This window comes from Gekko japonicus, unplaced genomic scaffold (assembly GCF_001447785.1).
Source record: "Gekko japonicus isolate JY-2015 unplaced genomic scaffold, Gekko_japonicus_V1.1 scaffold266, whole genome shotgun sequence".
Lineage (NCBI taxonomy): Eukaryota > Metazoa > Chordata > Lepidosauria > Squamata > Gekkonidae > Gekko > Gekko japonicus.
In genome coordinates, this window is record NW_015166428.1 from 622,280 (window position 1) to 640,410 (window position 18,131).

The 18,131-nt window shown below is 43.4% G+C and overlaps 1 protein-coding gene across 1 annotated transcript in view; it reads left to right on the forward strand.

The window, feature by feature from the left end:
- Positions 1 to 18,131, forward strand: part of FBN1 (fibrillin 1) — a 250,030-nt gene that overhangs the window by 221,472 nt on the left and 10,427 nt on the right. Inside the window, exons 52-63 of the mRNA XM_015411782.1 lie at positions 3,308 to 3,457; positions 5,130 to 5,195; positions 5,941 to 6,057; positions 6,250 to 6,369; positions 6,592 to 6,714; positions 8,641 to 8,772; positions 10,287 to 10,412; positions 12,025 to 12,231; positions 14,131 to 14,256; positions 14,949 to 15,071; positions 16,246 to 16,362; positions 17,463 to 17,591. Of these exons, the coding sequence (XP_015267268.1) occupies positions 3,308 to 3,457; positions 5,130 to 5,195; positions 5,941 to 6,057; positions 6,250 to 6,369; positions 6,592 to 6,714; positions 8,641 to 8,772; positions 10,287 to 10,412; positions 12,025 to 12,231; positions 14,131 to 14,256; positions 14,949 to 15,071; positions 16,246 to 16,362; positions 17,463 to 17,591 (1,536 nt within the window). The remainder of the gene's footprint in view (positions 1 to 3,307; positions 3,458 to 5,129; positions 5,196 to 5,940; positions 6,058 to 6,249; positions 6,370 to 6,591; positions 6,715 to 8,640; positions 8,773 to 10,286; positions 10,413 to 12,024; positions 12,232 to 14,130; positions 14,257 to 14,948; positions 15,072 to 16,245; positions 16,363 to 17,462; positions 17,592 to 18,131) is intronic.

Here is an 18,131-nt window from a genome sequence, read left to right on the forward strand (position 1 = left end):
AGGAATGCCAATGGACTTGCATGGGCTCCATTGAAATTCCATTCCCAGAGTACTGCTGCTACCCCCAGGGGCTTTCATTCCACTCCGTGGTCTCTGATTCCAGTTCCAGAAAACATGTGCTACCTCCAGGCCCTATCATTCCACTCTGTGGTCTCTCATTGTAGTCCATTCCACATTTTCTTTGCAACTATAATAATGTTAATTCCTTCTTACTATTTTTATTAATACTGAAGTGCCAATATGGTCCTTACATCCTTTTAAAAAAGGTTTGTTGTCTTCTTTTGATTTTGGTTCGCTCCTTTAACGAGGAGAAAGAAAGGGAAAGCTGAGCTTTCCTATTAATCTCATCTATGGGTGGTCCGGCCCTGAGGGTACCACATTGGGGACCCTGATGTCGCCTATAATAATATTAATTCCTTCTTACTCTTTTTATTAATACTGAAGTGTCAATATGGTCTTTACATACCTTTTTAAAAGGTTTGTTTTCTTCTTTTGATTCTGGTTCACTCCTTTAACGAGGAGAAAGAAAGGGAAAGCTGAGCTTTCCTATTAACACTGAGCATTAGCTTTTGTTAGGCCCTTCCTCCAGTATCTCAAAAAGGCAGCTACATTTCAGTTTTGTTAACGTGAAGGTTCATTTAAACAATAATCTCTTAGTTCCTCCATTTCTGTGATTAGTGAACACAACAGCATTAGTTACATGCAAAAGTTTATACACTTGGAGGGTTCTTTCTTTCTTTCTTTCTTTCTTTCTTTCTTTCTTTCTTTCTTTCTTTCTTTCTTTCTTTCTTTCTTTCTTCCTTTCTTCAGAAGATTCTATAAATCCTGGGGTGTTGCTGTGAATCTTCCATCCAGCAAAACTGGACCAAGGGCTGGTTTTGCAGCTGACACTCAGACTGCTCCTTTGCCAGCGAGAGAGGTTGCCAGCTCTGTCTGTCTGTGAGATGCTTGTGGTTTCCGTTCTGCTCCAGTGCTTAGATTACTTGGCCGTGGGAGAGCACAGTGTAGTGACACAAAGCGAGTAATGCTCTCTCTTAACCCACCAAACATTTTGCCAGAATCACTGAGGAGGAGGAGAGGACACGGCCAGCGACTGCCACTCCAATATTCTCTTTCCTTGTTACATAACTACTACAGCTTCTTATCTTTGGTGTGATCGTCGGTTAGCAGCCGCTGTTTTGTTAATGGCGCAAGGAGAATATAAATCAGTAGTGTACCTGGTGTAGCCAGGATTGGAGGCACTCCAGTATTAGCAGCCTTCGTATGAATCCTTATAGATGGCTGACAAAGCTCTGGGGTAGAAAAACTAGGGAACTTGGCAGCCATCCAGTGGGTGGTTAAATGATAGCAAAATTCAGAGTGGAATAAACTAAATCTTTAACTGGGCTTCTTGGTGGTTGTCAGTTCAGCTACGCAGGGTCAACAGGGTATCAGCTCATCCTTTCCCAGTGCTTTCTTAACCCAGTCCATCTTTGTTGTACTTCCAGAGCAACCCTTGCTTCCAATTCGCTGGCAGTGCTCTTTTCATTAAAGTCCTTGGTACTCCTTCTCTAGATTTCTCAAACTTGCCCCGTAGACTGTGCTTCCTTCTGTGTTTCTCCTGTGGAAATGACTGTAAAAGACACAACAAAGTTCCATGGAGCACCTGGTTTTGCAGGAGGAAATAAAGAAGCTTCAAGAAACTGGAGTTTGTCCGAAAATGTAAGGTGGTACATTTGGAAGAGAGAAGACATAATCTGCATTTGCACAGCATTTCAGAGTCAATAGATAAAATTAATCTAGAATTTTTTATGGGCAGGCGACTGTCACAATTAATGCAGCTTAGAAGGTGAAGTCTCTCCAGTAACAGGGAGAGGAGGGGACATAGCATTTGCTGTTCCCTCCAAAGCAGTATTTACAGACATAATTGCCTAATTTCTTCATCATTGCATAAAAGGAAACACTCCTTGAGGAAGGAAGATCAGCAGGACCCTTTTGTTTTGATATTCAGCCATAGGAGTATTGCAGATCTCTCCAGAATCATTAGAGAAAAGACAACGAATGAATCCCACAACAGAAAAATTACCTGTAGCAGGCGCTAATAAAGCTTCCTCTTTGATGTAATAATTAAATAATTATCTAATGGCATTGTGTGTAGAATAGCCAGGAGATCCCAAAAGTGTCTGGCAGCTAGTAGTTCTAGCTCTTTCAGTGTTATGCACCACTAGGTGGTGAGCTAGACTTGTTTTTAGGCAAGAGATGTTTCAGAAGTGGTTTGCCATTGCCCACCTCTGCGTTACAACCCTGGTATTCCTTGGAGGTTGCCCTTCCAAAGGCTAACCCTGCTTAGCTTCTGAGATCTGATGAGATCGAGCTAGCCTGGGCTATCTAGGTCAGGGAATCCTCTTTAACATATTTGTCAATCACAATGGAGCTATTTTACAAGCAAGAAATCTAGAATAAATTGTGTTTGCTTTTTGAAGCACTGAAACTTTCTGCTCTGCACCTTCAGCCAGATCTTGGCTCTCAAAATAATCAAGGTTCAGATGTAGAAGTCAAGCAGCAGAGAAACCATCTTTTAAAAAGCTTGTGAAGTTAAATTATCAGTGACAGCTCTTAATCTGAAGTCTCTTACTCTGTTCAGTCATTCTGAATCACAGATTATGAATATCCTTTATAAACAAGTTCCTTGTTCAGTACTTAGAACCTATACTTTTTCTTGCCTTACAGGTGTAGTCTAGGCCAAGTTACATAACTGTCTCTGATCTTAAGAACACACACAATATTTGAAACTTACACTTCTTCAACTAATTATCACACAGAGTTGGGTAGCGGAAGAACCCTTCTTATAATTTTTGACATTGACCAGACCACATTCGCATGTTCTTTATCTCCTACTAAGGATCATTGTCCTAATTGACTTAGACTGTAGAGGTTGCTGAGGAAGGGGGAAATTTCAAAATGATAAAGCTTTGGTTTCTTAAGCTGACCGAAACAAAGACATAATGGCTTAGGTCCAGCCTCCAATTTCCACTGGAGGAAGGATTTTGATCTGTGGAAGCATAAATTCTCCGCCTCGCTCCCTCCCGCAAAAGCCCCAAATGCCCCCCAAGGCTGCTTCCAGGATATGGGGGACCCCCAGGAGTAACTGGAGGGGGATTAGAGGCCTGCCACAGAATATGGGAAATTAGTGAAAATGCCGTGTCCCCCTCCCCCCTTCATGGTTGGAAATGTTTGGAATACAGCCCATTGTTTGTATATTACATCTACTTATCCCTATATATTAAAAAACATGTGTTTGACTTGCATCATTCTCTTGTTTGTTTAGATCTGAGAGTGAGCTACTGCTTTACCAAATTTGAAGATGGGAAATGTTCAGTTCCCAAATCCAGAAACCATTCTAAGCAAGACTGCTGCTGCAATATGCGTGGTGAAGGATGGGGTGATCCATGTGAATTGTGCCCACAAGAAGGACAAGGTTTGTATGAAGTCTTTTGCATGCCCTGTTAAGAAATAAATAATTTTAAGAGACTCACAGAAGGTGGGTGAGGAAAAAAGAAGACTTCTGAGAAATTTACTTTTTTATTTTTCTTTCTGTTTGTTCTTGTCTTCAATAATTGGTCACCAGTTACAGCTTCTGAACCTATTCAGTTGAAGAGTACCGTTCTTGATGTGGAAGGTGTCTTGTTTTACATCTGGTGTGTTGTGCAGAAAGAGTATTTGGATTGTGCAAAACAGCAGTGTGAAACTGCCATGGAATCTCTCTATTATAACCCTGGTCATAGGGTTGCCACCTCTGGGTTGGGAAATTCCTGGGTATTTGGGGGTGGAGTCTGGGGAAGGTGAATTTTGGGGAAAGGAGGAACCTCAGCAGAGTATAACGGTATAAAGTCCACCCTCCAAAGCAGCCCTCCAGCCCAAAGCACCCTCCGGCAGAACTTATCTCTGTAGTCTGGAAATCAGGTGTACTTCTGGGAGTTCTCCAAGCCCCACCTGGATCTTGGTAATCCCATCTGTCTGATCTCTGAAAAGATGTTTGCAGAGCAGCAGTTGCAGCTGTTTTTCTTTCCACACACAGTTCTTTGGAAACCCAACCCATTAAATGTTTGAGGTATATATCCTACAGTTAAAAGGGCTTATGTACCTATTTTACCCCTTTTGCATTCTCTTTTGGTCAAGACTTCGGTCATATAGACCCGTAATAAATTGAATTGAATTGAGTTAAAAGGGCAAAAAAATCAAGTATGAACATGATCAAGTAATGGATGAAAACATATTGTAGAAGCACACTCTTCAGAGAACCTGGGACTGATTCAGTTTATACACTGTTCATAAAATTGGATATATTTTTTTTGTAATGTTTGAAGCTCACTTTAACTATGGGTGTGGTCACACAAGCAGTTTGCCATGGGAGTATCTCTTCTCTAAATAAGCTGCTTGAGTTTGGGACTATTTGCGTCGATCACACTGCACCCCCTAAGCTGACATCATATTGCTGTGGGCCCGTGGTTGGTCATTCACATTACTAACACACCACAATCTCAGAACTGTGGCCGGGTGGGTTGGTTTTCCCCCCCCCTAAGTCCCGCTGTGCATGCACAGAAGCAGGCAAGTGCACATGTGTTCCTGGCCGCATTATATGGGGCGCTAAAGGGCACATTGAAGTGGGGGGGGAAGGATGCGCCGGAAATGGAGTGGAATGATCACACTGCTCATGTGTTTCCATGGTGCGCCCAGATGATCAGATGCCTGGAAACCTGCCATGGAAATGCCTCGCTGAGGTAGCCACTGGAATTTGCCGGTGGCTATTTAATCCACATGGGAGTTGTTTTGGTGCAAGGTAGGGATGACTGGGGCACGGGAGCCAGATGTGCACATTTGATCATGCCCATTTGATCCAGAGGGGAGAGGTGGCTATGCCGAGCCAAACTGCTCATGTGATCACACCCAATATGGCTGCTTGTGTTCATGGAAGGAATAACAAATAATGACATAATTTGCCAAGCAGCAGATAAGCTGGTAGACCGGTTTCTGGGCTGTACCAGGCCAGACTGCAGGCATGCATAATGGAATGTTTGTCCATATGTGTAAGACCTCCCATGCAAAATGGTTAACATTCTGCAGCTTAATTATCTATATTTCGCTTACAGAAGCTTATCAGCAAATCTGCCCATTTGGATCTGGCATTCTAGTCGGCCCTCTTGGCGAACCAATTGGTAAGTCATTGGTGTTTGCAATATTATTGCATCCTAGAGTTTTTTCCTTCGCTCTTATGATGTACCTGTTTGCAAAGGTCCAACAATCTCTCCACTCAATGTCACTCTTTATGAGCCCGGTAGAGACTCACCAATGGATTCTGTAGCTGGGCAAGGCAATTTCATTAAGCCTTGGAGAACTCTAGTTGAGGAAATGGTGCTTTCCCTTGGGATGACAGATTTTACTTTTCTCCACAATGTCCTGAGAGGTGGGCCTTCCTGTTCACATTGTTGTGGTAGCCATGGCAATAGCAGCTCTGAAAATTTGCTTGAGAGATTCCGTTCTGTTCACAAAGAAAACAAAACCTGTGTCTGAAGGGGTGTTGGTGGTTAATTTCAACCTGGTACCCCCCTAAAAAGAATTTATCTATAGAAGAACTTTTTGATAAACATCATCAGGGCAACAATGGAAATTTCCCCTGTACTGAAAGGTTCTTCCTAGAAGGGTTTAGATTACACACGATATGCCTCCAGAATAAATCAAGGAAAAATTCTATGAAGTCCTTTTTCATGTAAGAGAAACAGAAGAATCCACATTACACAAATGACTGCTCAAAAAAATTTTTTTTTAAGTATTGCTCCTGGTTTTTATTTCTTACATAATGTGATTTTAGGAGAAATTCAATGTAGGATCCATCCTTTAACAGTTCTCACTCTCTTTTTCTTTCTTTCTCTCTCTTCCCATTCAATTAATTTTGGGGCCAAGATGCGGATGAGTGTCAGGATCCAGAAAACTGTAAAAACGGGCAGTGCATCAACACCGATGGCTCTTTCCGCTGTGAGTGCCCATTTGGATACATCCTTCAGGGACAGGAGTGTGTAGGTAAGTAACAGCACTACTTGTAGTTCTGAAACCGCCATTCCTCATCAGCCGTGTTGCATCCACTGAGCAAACCCATGCCCTTTTCTGTGTTTTGAAACCGATATCTACAATTCTGAGCTTCCTGCGACTGCTACAGAGATAAGCTTTGGGCCATTGTAATAAATGCTGTGCTTTTGTTTTTACTGGCCCCAGACACTGATGAGTGCTCTGTAGGAAACCCGTGTGGAAACGGAACTTGTAAGAATATTATCGGAGGCTTTGAATGTACCTGCGAGGAAGGGTTTGAGCCAGGACCCATGATGACCTGCGAAGGTAGGTGCCACCATTATCCCAAGGGATGGTTGGGTGGATTTTTCCAGGAGGCATCTAGAGTCCAGACATCTGGGGAAGTGAGCTTCTCAATCATCCTCAGGAGCCATATACTTTTTAGTAGTTCTTCTGGGTTTTTATTGGTTTTACTGGCTTAATACTTATGCATTTTAATAATTTTTATGTTATTTATTATTCCATCTCCTTATTGTTCTTACAATACAGATGTCAATGAGTGTGCTCAGAATCCTCTCCTTTGTGCCTTCCGATGCGTGAACACATATGGATCATATGAGTGCAAGTGTCCTGCTGGCTATATCCTCAGAGAAGACAAGAGAATGTGCAAAGGTAAAATTCCTACAGAGCTCCCATTGGTTATGAAATAATGTCAAATCAGTTTGAGCCTTAATTCAAAAAAGTTTTGGGTTTGGGGTGGGTTTTTTTTGAGAGGATGAAATAATGTTTATGTTCCAGAACGACAGCTTCTATTTTGGCATGATCATTAAATGCTTAGTTAATAATTCAATTTTATTTATTTAGCTCACATGACCAATGGTCTCAAGTTCAGTAAATACCACAGAATACAACACACATGTAAAATACCAGCTTAGTTAACAGAGAGAAAAACAAACGCAGGCAAAACCTTGCTCATTAGAAGTGATGTATAACTTGTAACGGGGAACATCTTTTCAACACAGAAAAGGCAACACCACGTACCCCTCTGCTCTCCCCATGTTCTCAATCATGTTCTCTGGCTTTTCATAAAACACTGTTATTAGTGTTTTTTATTTTAAATTTTCAGTAAATACCAAGTCAAGCAGAAATTTTCCAAAAATTGGCAATAACTACTTTCCCAAAAAAGAATGGTATCTCTTGAAGATTTTCACAATATATTTGCCTTGCAGAGGTTTCAGTGCCATTGATTATAGATCTGCAAAATGATTCCCTGTTCTCTAAAAAACCCTGAAGGCCAATTGAAATACACAGAGGTGGTCAGGGTTTTTTTAGATTGTATTCAGATATCACGTGTAACCACAGCTAAAGAAAAATATGCACAAACCCAGCTTCTTCTTGGAAAAAACTTTTTTTTTTAATGTCCCAGCTAATCAGAGCTAGGGTCTAGCTGTGATTTTGGGTGAGAGAAGGGAGGGTAGGAGAATTCAGGTATGTGTGCAAGTGCAGCAAAATCAGGTTCATTAACATTTTCCCATGATTATGTTGCATGTAACATCTGAATGCAGCCTTTGTCAGAGTCAGATTTTCTGAAGTAAAATTAAACTAGGGATGGGCATGAACCACATTTTTGCAGTTCAGTTCATGGCTGAACCACAAACTGAACCGGAAACATATATGAACCAGGAGGTTGGTTAGCAAACTGAATCAGTTCGTATCAGTTTGTGAACTATTTAAAGTTTAAACTCTTGCTTTCTGCTCCCTGAGAAAAGCGGCACGAAGCAGAAAGTAGGGTTTTAAATAGCTTGGAGCCATTTAAACCCCTGCTTTCTGCTCTTCACAAAAAAACCATAAACTGCATCAAAATTCATGAAAGTTTGTAGAGGCTCTTCAGTTCACGAACATCACTTGGCAAACCATGAACTGGCCAGAATTCATAACGAACTTTCGTTTGTGAGCCAGTTTATGCCCATTCCTACATAGAACTGAAATTGCATCAGGCCCTTTCTTGTTCTTCTCTTGTGGACATTTGAGGCAGTGCCTCACCCACAACTGTGGTTCCACATCTCCAGTGGAAGATCCCCAGATCCTTTGTGAGCCAGTTTGGTGTAGTGGTTAAGTGTGTGGACTCTAATCTGGGAGAACTTGGTTTGATTCCCCACTCCTCCACTTGCAGCTGCTGGATGACCTTGGGCAAGCCATAGTTCTGTCAAGAGGTGTTCTTGAAAAAGAGCAGTTTCTGTCAGAGCTCTCTCAGCCCCACCTACCTCATAGGGTGTCTGTTGTGGGGAGGGGAAGGGAAAGGAAAGGAGTTTGGAAGCCACTCTGAAACTCCAAGTGAAGGGCAGGATATAAATCCAATCTCTTCTTCTTCTCCTCCTTTGCTTCTCACCTTCCATGTCTCCCTGTGAGAACAGTCTCACAAACCTAACCATGACCATTCCTATCAAGAAAAGTTTTAACCCTATAGTGGTTTTTTGCAGAGCCAAGATTACTAGTTTATTTAAATGCACTAATATATTTTTGTTTAGTGAAAACAACAAGCTACTTTAACCTTTTACCATTTTTGTCTGTCTGTCTGTCTATCTATCATCCTTTCAGATCTGAATGAGTGTGAAGCAAAACTTGATGACTGTTCTATAAAGAGCATGGAGTGTAAAAATCTGATTGGCACCTATATGTGCATCTGTGGACCTGGGTATCAACGCTCAGCGGATGGTGAAGCCTGCGTTGGTAAGTGAAGACTAGGTCTTCTCAGTGCCAGTTTCAAATGTTCAGAGTGAAAATTGTCTAATGATAGAGAAAAGACTCCCCTGTATAGCAGTGTAGCTTTGGACGCTGTGGCTGGATGGCTGCAGCAGAGTATGTGGAAGCTAAATCCATTGAAGATGGAGGTCCTGTACCTGAGTCGGAAGGGAGGGGATATGGGTATCAGGCTCCCCACGCTGGAAGGGTCATCTTTGGGGCTGGCCCAGAAGGTGAGGAGTCTGGGAGTGACACTGGATGCCCCTCTTTCCATGGAGGCCCAAGTTACTGTAGCTGCCCGATCTGCCTTTTTCCATCTTTGGCAGATTAGGTTGCTGAAACCCTATCTCCCCCCCGCCCAAGACTTGGCTAACAGTAACCCATGCAGTTGTCACTTCCAGGCTTGACTACTGTAATTCGGTCTACACAGGTTTACCCTTGAGGCTGACCTGGAAATTACAGCTGGTGCAAAATGCAGCAGCGCACCTGCTAACGGCAGGATTCTGTAGAGGGCAGCATTGGGCGGGGGGGCGGAAAGACTCAGCAGGTATAATGTCATAGGGTTTACCCTCCAAAGCAGCCATTTTCTCCAGGGGAACTGATCTCTGTCATCTGGAGATCAATTGTAACAGTGGGAGATCTCCAGGTCCCACCTGGAGATTGGCAACCCTAGGGGAAAGTCAGCTGCACAGCAGGGGGTTGAAGAGAATGGTTTGATGGCTGCTGGGCCAAGATTGGCAACAATAGTTCCCCAGGAGCCCCATCGTAAATGCACCAAACAATTCCTAAAGATTTTCCGAAACACTACTCTGTCGATAAATTGCAACAGTTTGAATGAGCACCAAAGCTTTAAGAGCTCTCCAGCTGTCACCTGGAGACTGGCAACAGCTTGTCTGGAATGTGGGCAGTATGGCATTGTATCTGTCTGAGGTCCCCCTCTTCCTCCTCCTCCTCAGACCCCACCCTCAGCAGGCTTCATCCCTAAAATATACTGGAAGTTTCCAACCTGGAGTTGGCAACCCTATGTCCTTTCCACGCAACCATCAGCCTACCTTAATCTGCCTGTCTGTCTTCTGGTTTACATCCCCCCCCCCACAGCCTCTGCCAAGGGAAAGGGCAGTTTTTCCCTGCAGTGGGAACCAAAGCAGCTGACATGCTCCTCAGAATACACCAGGTCCCATATTCCAACTGTCTTGGGGGGGGGGAGTTTGAGGTGTCGAATGGAGTGAGGTCCAATCAGCTTCCATATGCAAAAGACCTTGAAACGCTGGGCGGGACTGCACAAATCAGCCAGTCAACCCAGCCAGCGTCTTCTGAGTGGCAGTTCTTCCGGCCAAACACTAAAGGAGTGCATTTTGGAATGTTGGACTACGGCTTTATATATAAGGAGAGATTGATTTTACTTAGTTTTCCAATACTGATTGTATGTGTTGTATGCTGAGTCTCTGTGAAATGTAATATAATTACATTAATTTTGGGCACATGTTTTTTAAAAAAAACAGATGAGAATGAATGTCAAACCAAACCCGGGATCTGTGAAAATGGACGCTGTATGAATTCAATTGGAAGCTTCACGTGTGACTGTCATGATGGTTTCAGCCAAAACGAAGCTAAGAATGAATGCATAGGTAAGCATTTGGGTTAGCTACAGGTAGAGTGGAGGGGGGGTCTGCTACAGTCATTATCCTTGGTCTCTTGAGTGTGACCCCTTCAGGCTTCACAAAACATAAAGCACCCACTACATTCAACTAAAATATACCATGTGGCTGTCTGTTTAACAGCTGGTATAGGGTAGTTATTACTTCTTATGAAATGAGAGTTTTGGTTTAAGGAAGCAACAGAAGAAGCACAAACCCAGTGAGAGCCACTTAGATGATGGGGAGAAATTGGGGGCACAGTGTTTTTTGGGCTACTTCCTAACTCAAAACTGAAAAAGCACACAAACCGACTCCACTGTATGTTTCAGATCACTTTGAATGACCTGAAAATTATATCAGAGTAGCACATCAGCAGTGTGGCTCATTCACAGATGCAAATCGTTGTTTAATATTGTAGTTGTCATTGGTATTCTTGCACATGTGAACTAGCTCTTTATTTTTTACTGCTACCTGTTGATACAGATGTCCTTCTGTAGTTGCCATAGATATGTATGGCCTTCTCTATATCAACAAACATTCACACAAGCCCATGGGCTGGATCCAGACTAAAAGCGGAATTTCCACTGGTTGCTCCTTTCCACTGTTATAATCCCCCTCATGGGTCCCATATCCCACAGGAGCAGCATCTTGCGGAGATCAGTGGCCTGTAGTAGAAGGGGAGAGGCAGGCAAGTTCCTTTCTGTAGTTGGAGAATTTAGTCTGGATCCATCCCCATGGTTATAGCAAAAATCAGGCTGTCAGGTTCCACAGCCAGCAATCGAGTACACGCTTATCAGAAAGGATATACTTTATTGCAGATCTATAGATGCATTAACAAGGCGTCGCCCCTACAAGCATAATGGGATATAGGGTATTCGTATGCACACACCCCTTCCTTAGGCCAATTAGCCACATTCCCATGCGCAGGAGAAGGAGCCCCAAGCCGTTAGAGCCGAAGCTGAGAACCGAAAGCACTCCCACGGTTCCCTGAAGTCCAAACAACTCACACCACCTGCAAGGCCATAGATAAGCAAGCGTTACAGAAGCAAAGAAAGAATGCAGCGATACTTGAGACACCCACAACCCTTATGACAGTGTAGCTGACACAGCTACAGCTTTGAAGGCCTTATGCACATTCAGCAAAAAAAATTGTCTCTTACCCAGGACTTATTAGAAAGCTGCCTACAAGCAGATGGGTTCATGGGAGGGTATGGATTTATCAGGTCTATTCATTAATCTGCTTTGGTTTCTGCATCAACTAGCACTGTGTTGCTTCTGCTCCTATCTAATAATTCTTTGGAATAGGTTGTTCATTTCTTCCATTCTTGGAGTTTGATGGCAGAAGCCAAGTGTTCTAGTTGTAACAGGACTCCTCTCAAATGTCTTTTCTTTGTTTCCCCCAGACATCCAGTTCTCTTTCTCACTGCTGCCTGGCTTTACTTCTCCCTGCTAGCAATCTCTAAATGTGGCTAAGTAAGCTCTTTCTTCTTTTATTCTCTTGACCCAAATTCCCCATTTCACACACACACACACACACACACCCCTTCCCAAAATCTGATCATGGGCTTTGACATATTACAAGTGACATTAATTTCCTCTGCAGACAACCGAGAAGGCTACTGCTTCACCGAAGTCTTACAAAACATGTGTCAGATCGGTTCCAGCAACAACAACCCTGTGACCAAATCGGAGTGTTGTTGTGATGGCGGACGAGGATGGGGACCCAACTGTGAGCTCTGCCCCTTCCCGGGCACTGTTGCTTTTAAGAAGCTCTGTCCTCTTGGCCGCGGATACACAACTAGTGGAGAAGGTATATTTCTTTATTTGATTTGGTTTTTAAAATTTCTGTGTGTCATTTCCAACCAGATAGGATCCCCAAGGCAACCATCAATACATTATATCAAAGTTAGTGGGGAAGATCAGCTGTTATAGAACAAAGACTGCTTAGAAACTGAAGCATCCAAAATATCTGTTCAGCTGAACAAATTGGCTTGTAGCCTGTCCAAATCCACAGCCGTCAATCAAATACACATTAATATCAAATACAAAGTAATATTTATTGAAGCCATGAAGAAACTGGAGCAAGTTCACTGTTTGGAATAACCAGAATGGTCGAGCACAGAATAATAAAGCAAATTCAAAATAGCAATAACCAATAGGCTTGGTTCCCGCTCGTGCGGTTGGGCTGTCAAACTCGCGCCCAAAGCCTGAGAACAAACGTCTCCTAAAAGATAAACAATTAGACTCTTCTCACACTCTAGTTCATTATAGACTAAGTGAAGCCGACTTTCCCCACCTGTGACCTTGCTGATTACGATAGTACAAAGCAACACTAGCGTATATCGAAAGGAATGCATGAGACATAGAAATGAGCGCTTCATAAGACATACAGACATGCGCATGAGGATCTGGCCATAACCTGCAGATGGGGGGAAGGGAAAACATACCGAACACATTGGCAGCTCGCTGACATAGCCAAGCACTCCCTTTCAAAGACAGAAGGGCAGTTCTGTCTTCAGAAGACGGGGTGGCAATTGTCACTGACCCCCACACCCACTGGAGACTTCCATTTTGTCCAGTCTGCTGTTCCTGGGGGTCCGCTGATCCCAAAACTAAATTATGAGGGGGGGGATCATTGGTAGGAGGAAGCAGGAAAATCCCTGCTTCCTGAGGTTGGCTTTGCAAGCAGATCCTGATAGATATGTTCCAGTGTGCTTCTTATGGATGAAGATGTGTGCTTTTAATAAGCATTTGTGTGGCATGGACCATGGGGGCAAATGATTGTAACTATAGCCCTGTAGCTCCCCCACCCCTTTTTTTACTCTTCAAAATGTATCTGGGGAATACTCAGCTGAGACGAAATTGTGTTGCACCTAATCCTTTCCTTGGCTGCAGTTTCCCTGCTCCAAATTCCCCTCCAGATTGGAGAGGGAGAGAGACAGTGTGTGTCTCGTGATGACTCAGTGCTTGCTGGGGGCCTTGTAAGCTACATGGCAGGACCAAGGACTTTGTGAGAACCAGTACAAATATGCCATTTGCACAGTTTGCCCAAGATGCTAAAAGTCCTGGCTCTTGGAGTGCAGAGTCCTTATGAAATCATTCATTCCTTCTGCATTAGCCCTTGGGAATGTTTCTCCATCGACTACAATGTAAAAGTTAGCTAAATTTCCATGGAATGACCAAGCTAGGCAATCTAAACCTTTTGACAGGAGTCTCCATTCACCCAACCTCTCCGTTTTTTCTTCAGGAGTTTTTTTCTGGGTTTTTTTTTGTTTTTTTTGCAATATGCCACACATCTTTCCCTCTCCTCCTGCCTGTTTGGACTCCACTGCAGGAGGCAAAGAAATGACCCAAAGGTCAGAGCAGCGGTCATAAAGCACACTGTGTGATTCCCAAGTCTAGCTGGGAGAAGAAATTTAATAGCTCTGGTTCACTGCATCACTTGGGACACAAGCCAGCTGGAAAGAAGGTCATAGCTTGCAGAGTTTAACATACCAAGTCTCCTACTACTCCATTAGTTTTATTTCACTTCCAGGTCTCTTGTTTCCTTTCATTGTACAATGGCATAAGCCACGGTAAGCTTCTTCCTTTTCTTTTTTTTGTAGAAGCCTCCTAGGCCTCTCCATAGATACAGTAGTGCTGAACTCTGGCAGGCAGTTCTCCCTCCCCCCCAGTGCCTTTTCCATAATTCTGTTTTTCTGTGTTGCAGATATTGATGAGTGCAAGGTCATTCACGACGTTTGCCAGAATGGAGAGTGCATCAATGAGAGAGGATCATACCGTTGCCATTGCAAAGAGGGCTACACTACTGATTTAACAGGCACACTTTGTATAGGTAGGTTTGTTCCTTCTTTTGCATTAATATCAAATATGCAAAGTGGCCTTTCCATTTTCATAGCCAAAATTACAAAGAAATCTACAGTCCCTATTAGGAAGTCCATTTAGAACTCAACCGACCTGGTGGGGGAGCAGATAGATCAAATCTAGTTTGCTAGAGCCCAACAGTCTATTTCAGTAATTACAGCAACAGTCTTAAGAGCACTTTCCTTGGGAGTAAGCCAGGAATGTACTTCTGAGCAGATCTGCTTAGGATTGCCCCCTTTCAAAATTTTCTATCTTTATTCAAAGGTTCTTCTCAAGTCTGCCCTGTCATATTTTTCAGTAGGTTTTTAGTTTAAGCATCTCTGCAGGAGTCTATATCCTCCTTTACAATCCATTTAATCTGGAATAAGAAGATCAGACCAGTGGACTCTCCAATCCAGTATCCTGTCCCTGGAACAGTCTATAAGTAGGGAATAGAGATGAGGCCCTGCCGTTGTCACCCAGCAATTGGTATTCAGAGGTACACTGCCTCTGAATATGGAGGATCCATTTAGTCATCATGGCGGATTATCATTGATGGCCCAGCATACAGACAATTTTCATTCAATTTCTCCATTTAGCACACTTAATTTTGTGAGTCCTCCCTGCCCCCCTCATTATTTTGATTAAACAGCGGTGGAAATACTGGATTTCTTTTATTTTTAGATCTGAATGAGTGCAGCCAATCTCCAAAGCCTTGCAATTTCATCTGCAAAAACACAGAGGGGAGTTACCAGTGCTCGTGTCCAAAAGGTTACATCCTGCAGGAAGATGGGAGAAGCTGCAAAGGTAAAAGACGCTGAAATGGGAGAGGTTGCTTAGAGGATTTTTCAAGACTTCGGGGGTAAAGGATGAAGGGGCCAACATCCTAAGTCACACCCACTATGGTGATCAAGCACCATGTTCTTTCCCCACACCTCTTTTCTTCTTCAAGGTGGATTACTTAGGCCGGGTGACAGCACTTTCAAACGGCTGGATTGGATCCAAAGGTGTCCAGCAGGTGGCCCTTAGACAGAAAACTGCCCAAGTGCATCTTTGTTTGCTCTCTGTGCACACAGGCTTTTCTGCACCAGGTTTTTGCTCCAGCTTGTCTTCTTCACTGCATCAGTCCCTCCCTTACACATAGTATCATTTCTCTCCAGGGTTTCCCCCAAATTTTCTGGTGTGTTCTTCAGACCACCAAAAGGACACAGGAAAAACTCAAATACAAACTGGGAGAGCAACAGTCAACGAATGATACTGTGTGTAAGAGAGCGGGGGGGGGGGAAACGATGCAGTGAAGAAGCCAAGCTGGAGTCAAAACCCAGTGTGGAAAAGCCCACAATGGAAATACAGGATTGCTTCCCTAATGTAACAAAGTTAGAGGCCAATGGCACCTTTAAGACCAACAAAGTTTTATTCAAGGTGTGAGCTTTCGTGGGCATGCCCACTTCCTCAGACAATGAAATGGAATTACAGATCATAGTGGTAAACCACTCCTATATATACAACCACTCCTATATATACAACTATGATCTGTAATTCCATTTCATTGTCTGAGGAAGTGGGCATGCCCACGAAAGCTCACACCTTGAATAAAACTTTGTTGGTCTTAAAGGTGCCACCGGACTCTAACTTTGCTCTATTGCTTCAGACCAACACGGCTACCCACCTTGATGCTTCCCTAATGTGTTAATGTTGGCATTCTTTCCATAAATGCTCTGTGAAGCATCCTAGAGTGCCCCCTTGCCAGAGCTCCCCTGGTTTCTAGCACCAGGGTCGTTTCTGGTAGGAACCCTGGTGGGTTGGCTTTTGCTGTCGAGCACCACCTCTGGGAACCAGCTGGGTTCCTTCACGCCTGCGGACTCCCACGCCAGCTCTGTCAAGGCCACACCCTGCTGTGACCTGACAGGCAACTTCCTCAGTGTAGGGGCCAGCTGGCATACCTTTGAGAAGCAGAAAATGACACCTGCTTTCCTTTCAGATCTTGACGAATGTGCGACGAAACAACACAACTGCCAGTTCCTTTGCGTCAACACCATCGGGGGCTTCAGTTGCAAATGTCCTCCTGGATTTACTCAGCATCATTCAGCATGTATTGGTGAGTACTCACAATGCAAATTTTTCTGTCTTGAGGTTATTTCATACATTACAGTTCGTACATTGTGGTTGACATGCTTTGTCTTTATGTGATATGTTGCAACTAGATCCTCATAGCATATATTATTTGCTGCACAGGAAAACTCAATAGACCTGTAGATTCTAGTACAATCTTATACTTGCAACTGTAGTAAGTATGGACAGAAATGGAAGTCTGTCTCCCTTATGAATCATAACCCTCAAAATGAGTAAGCCGCAATGGATGTATGATCTGGAACCTGACTGCTCAGCAATTTAACATTAGTAAAGGTAAAGGTTTCCCTTGCTTGAAAGCCAGTCAAATCCAGCTCTAGGGATGCGGTGCTCATCTCCATTTCCAAGCCGCTGTCCAAAGACATTTCCATGGTCATGTGACCGGCATGACTAGATGCTAAGGTGCACGGAACGCTGTTACCTTCCCGCCAAACCAGTACCTATTTATCTGCTTGCAGGTTCTTGCTTTCGAACTGCTAGATTGGCAGGAGCTGGGACCAGAGACGGGAGCTCACTCTGTCATGCGGCACTCGGGTCTCGAACTGCTGAACTACCGACCTTCCGGTCTGCAGTTCAGCGTCTTAACCACAAAATAACATTACCTGTATAAATAACAGCCCAATGAGGACCTGTTTCTGTTAGTCACACATGTCACATGTGAAGGTAGGGGTGGTGGTACACAGAGCAGGGCCTCATTGAAGCTTTTAACAGATGAGCTGGTTCCCATGAGAAAACCATGGGCTGAGTCCAGCCAGCTTTTCCACTGAACAAGGGAGGATGAGGTCCCATTGGATCACAACAAAGACTATGCCAGGGATCACAGGATGGACAAAAGCCATGTGGAACGGGGAGGAACTGGGTGTTTTTGAATGGGAAAGCTGGCTGGATCCAACCCTATGATATAATTATACAGGAATATCATTTTCCATGCTTTCAAAATAAGAAATAAGTAGCATGGACATATTTCAGGAGATCAGTATTTTAACAGAACTTCTTGTTCTGGAGTTCCTTCAAGATGAACGAACACTGAGCAAACCAGCTGACCTGTTTGATTGTGTTCTTTTTTAGATAACAACGAATGCGCTTCTGACATCAACATTTGTGGATCCAAGGGTATTTGCCAAAACACACCTGGAAGCTTCACTTGTGAATGTCAGCGAGGCTTTTCACTTGACCAATCTGGTTCCAGTTGTGAAGGTACACGTCCAAAAGTCATGTGGCCTGTGATTTTAAAAAAACCGATTTATGTAATGAATACATTTTATATAAATAAGCAATAGGTCTGACCTCTCTGCCATTTGCAGAAGAAACAGTAACCAGGTGATTTCCCCTCTGTAATAGTTGGCATTCTTTCTCTGTTTAAAATTCCAGAATGCCTTTCTGGTAGACTTTTGTCCAGCAATATGTGGAACCTTCCATTTCCTGTCTGTTGTTAGAATTGCTCTTTAAGGCCTTTTTCATGTTGTAGTTTAAAAGACGATAATTAGTTGATTGGGGCTATTAGTTCATGGTGAAGCACATGTTTTTTCATGCACAAAGTTCAATCCCTGACAGCTCGAGTAAAAAAAAAAAATCCAGTCAGCGGTGCTGGGAGAGGCACAGCCAACTATTTCATTCCATAACCCTTGTGAATGCGAGAAGCTGCTGTGTGCAGAGGAAGGCAACTTTCTGCGTTCATCTGGGCAGCATGCTCAAGTCCAGAAAGGGATGCAAACTTCTTGTATTGATACGTATTGG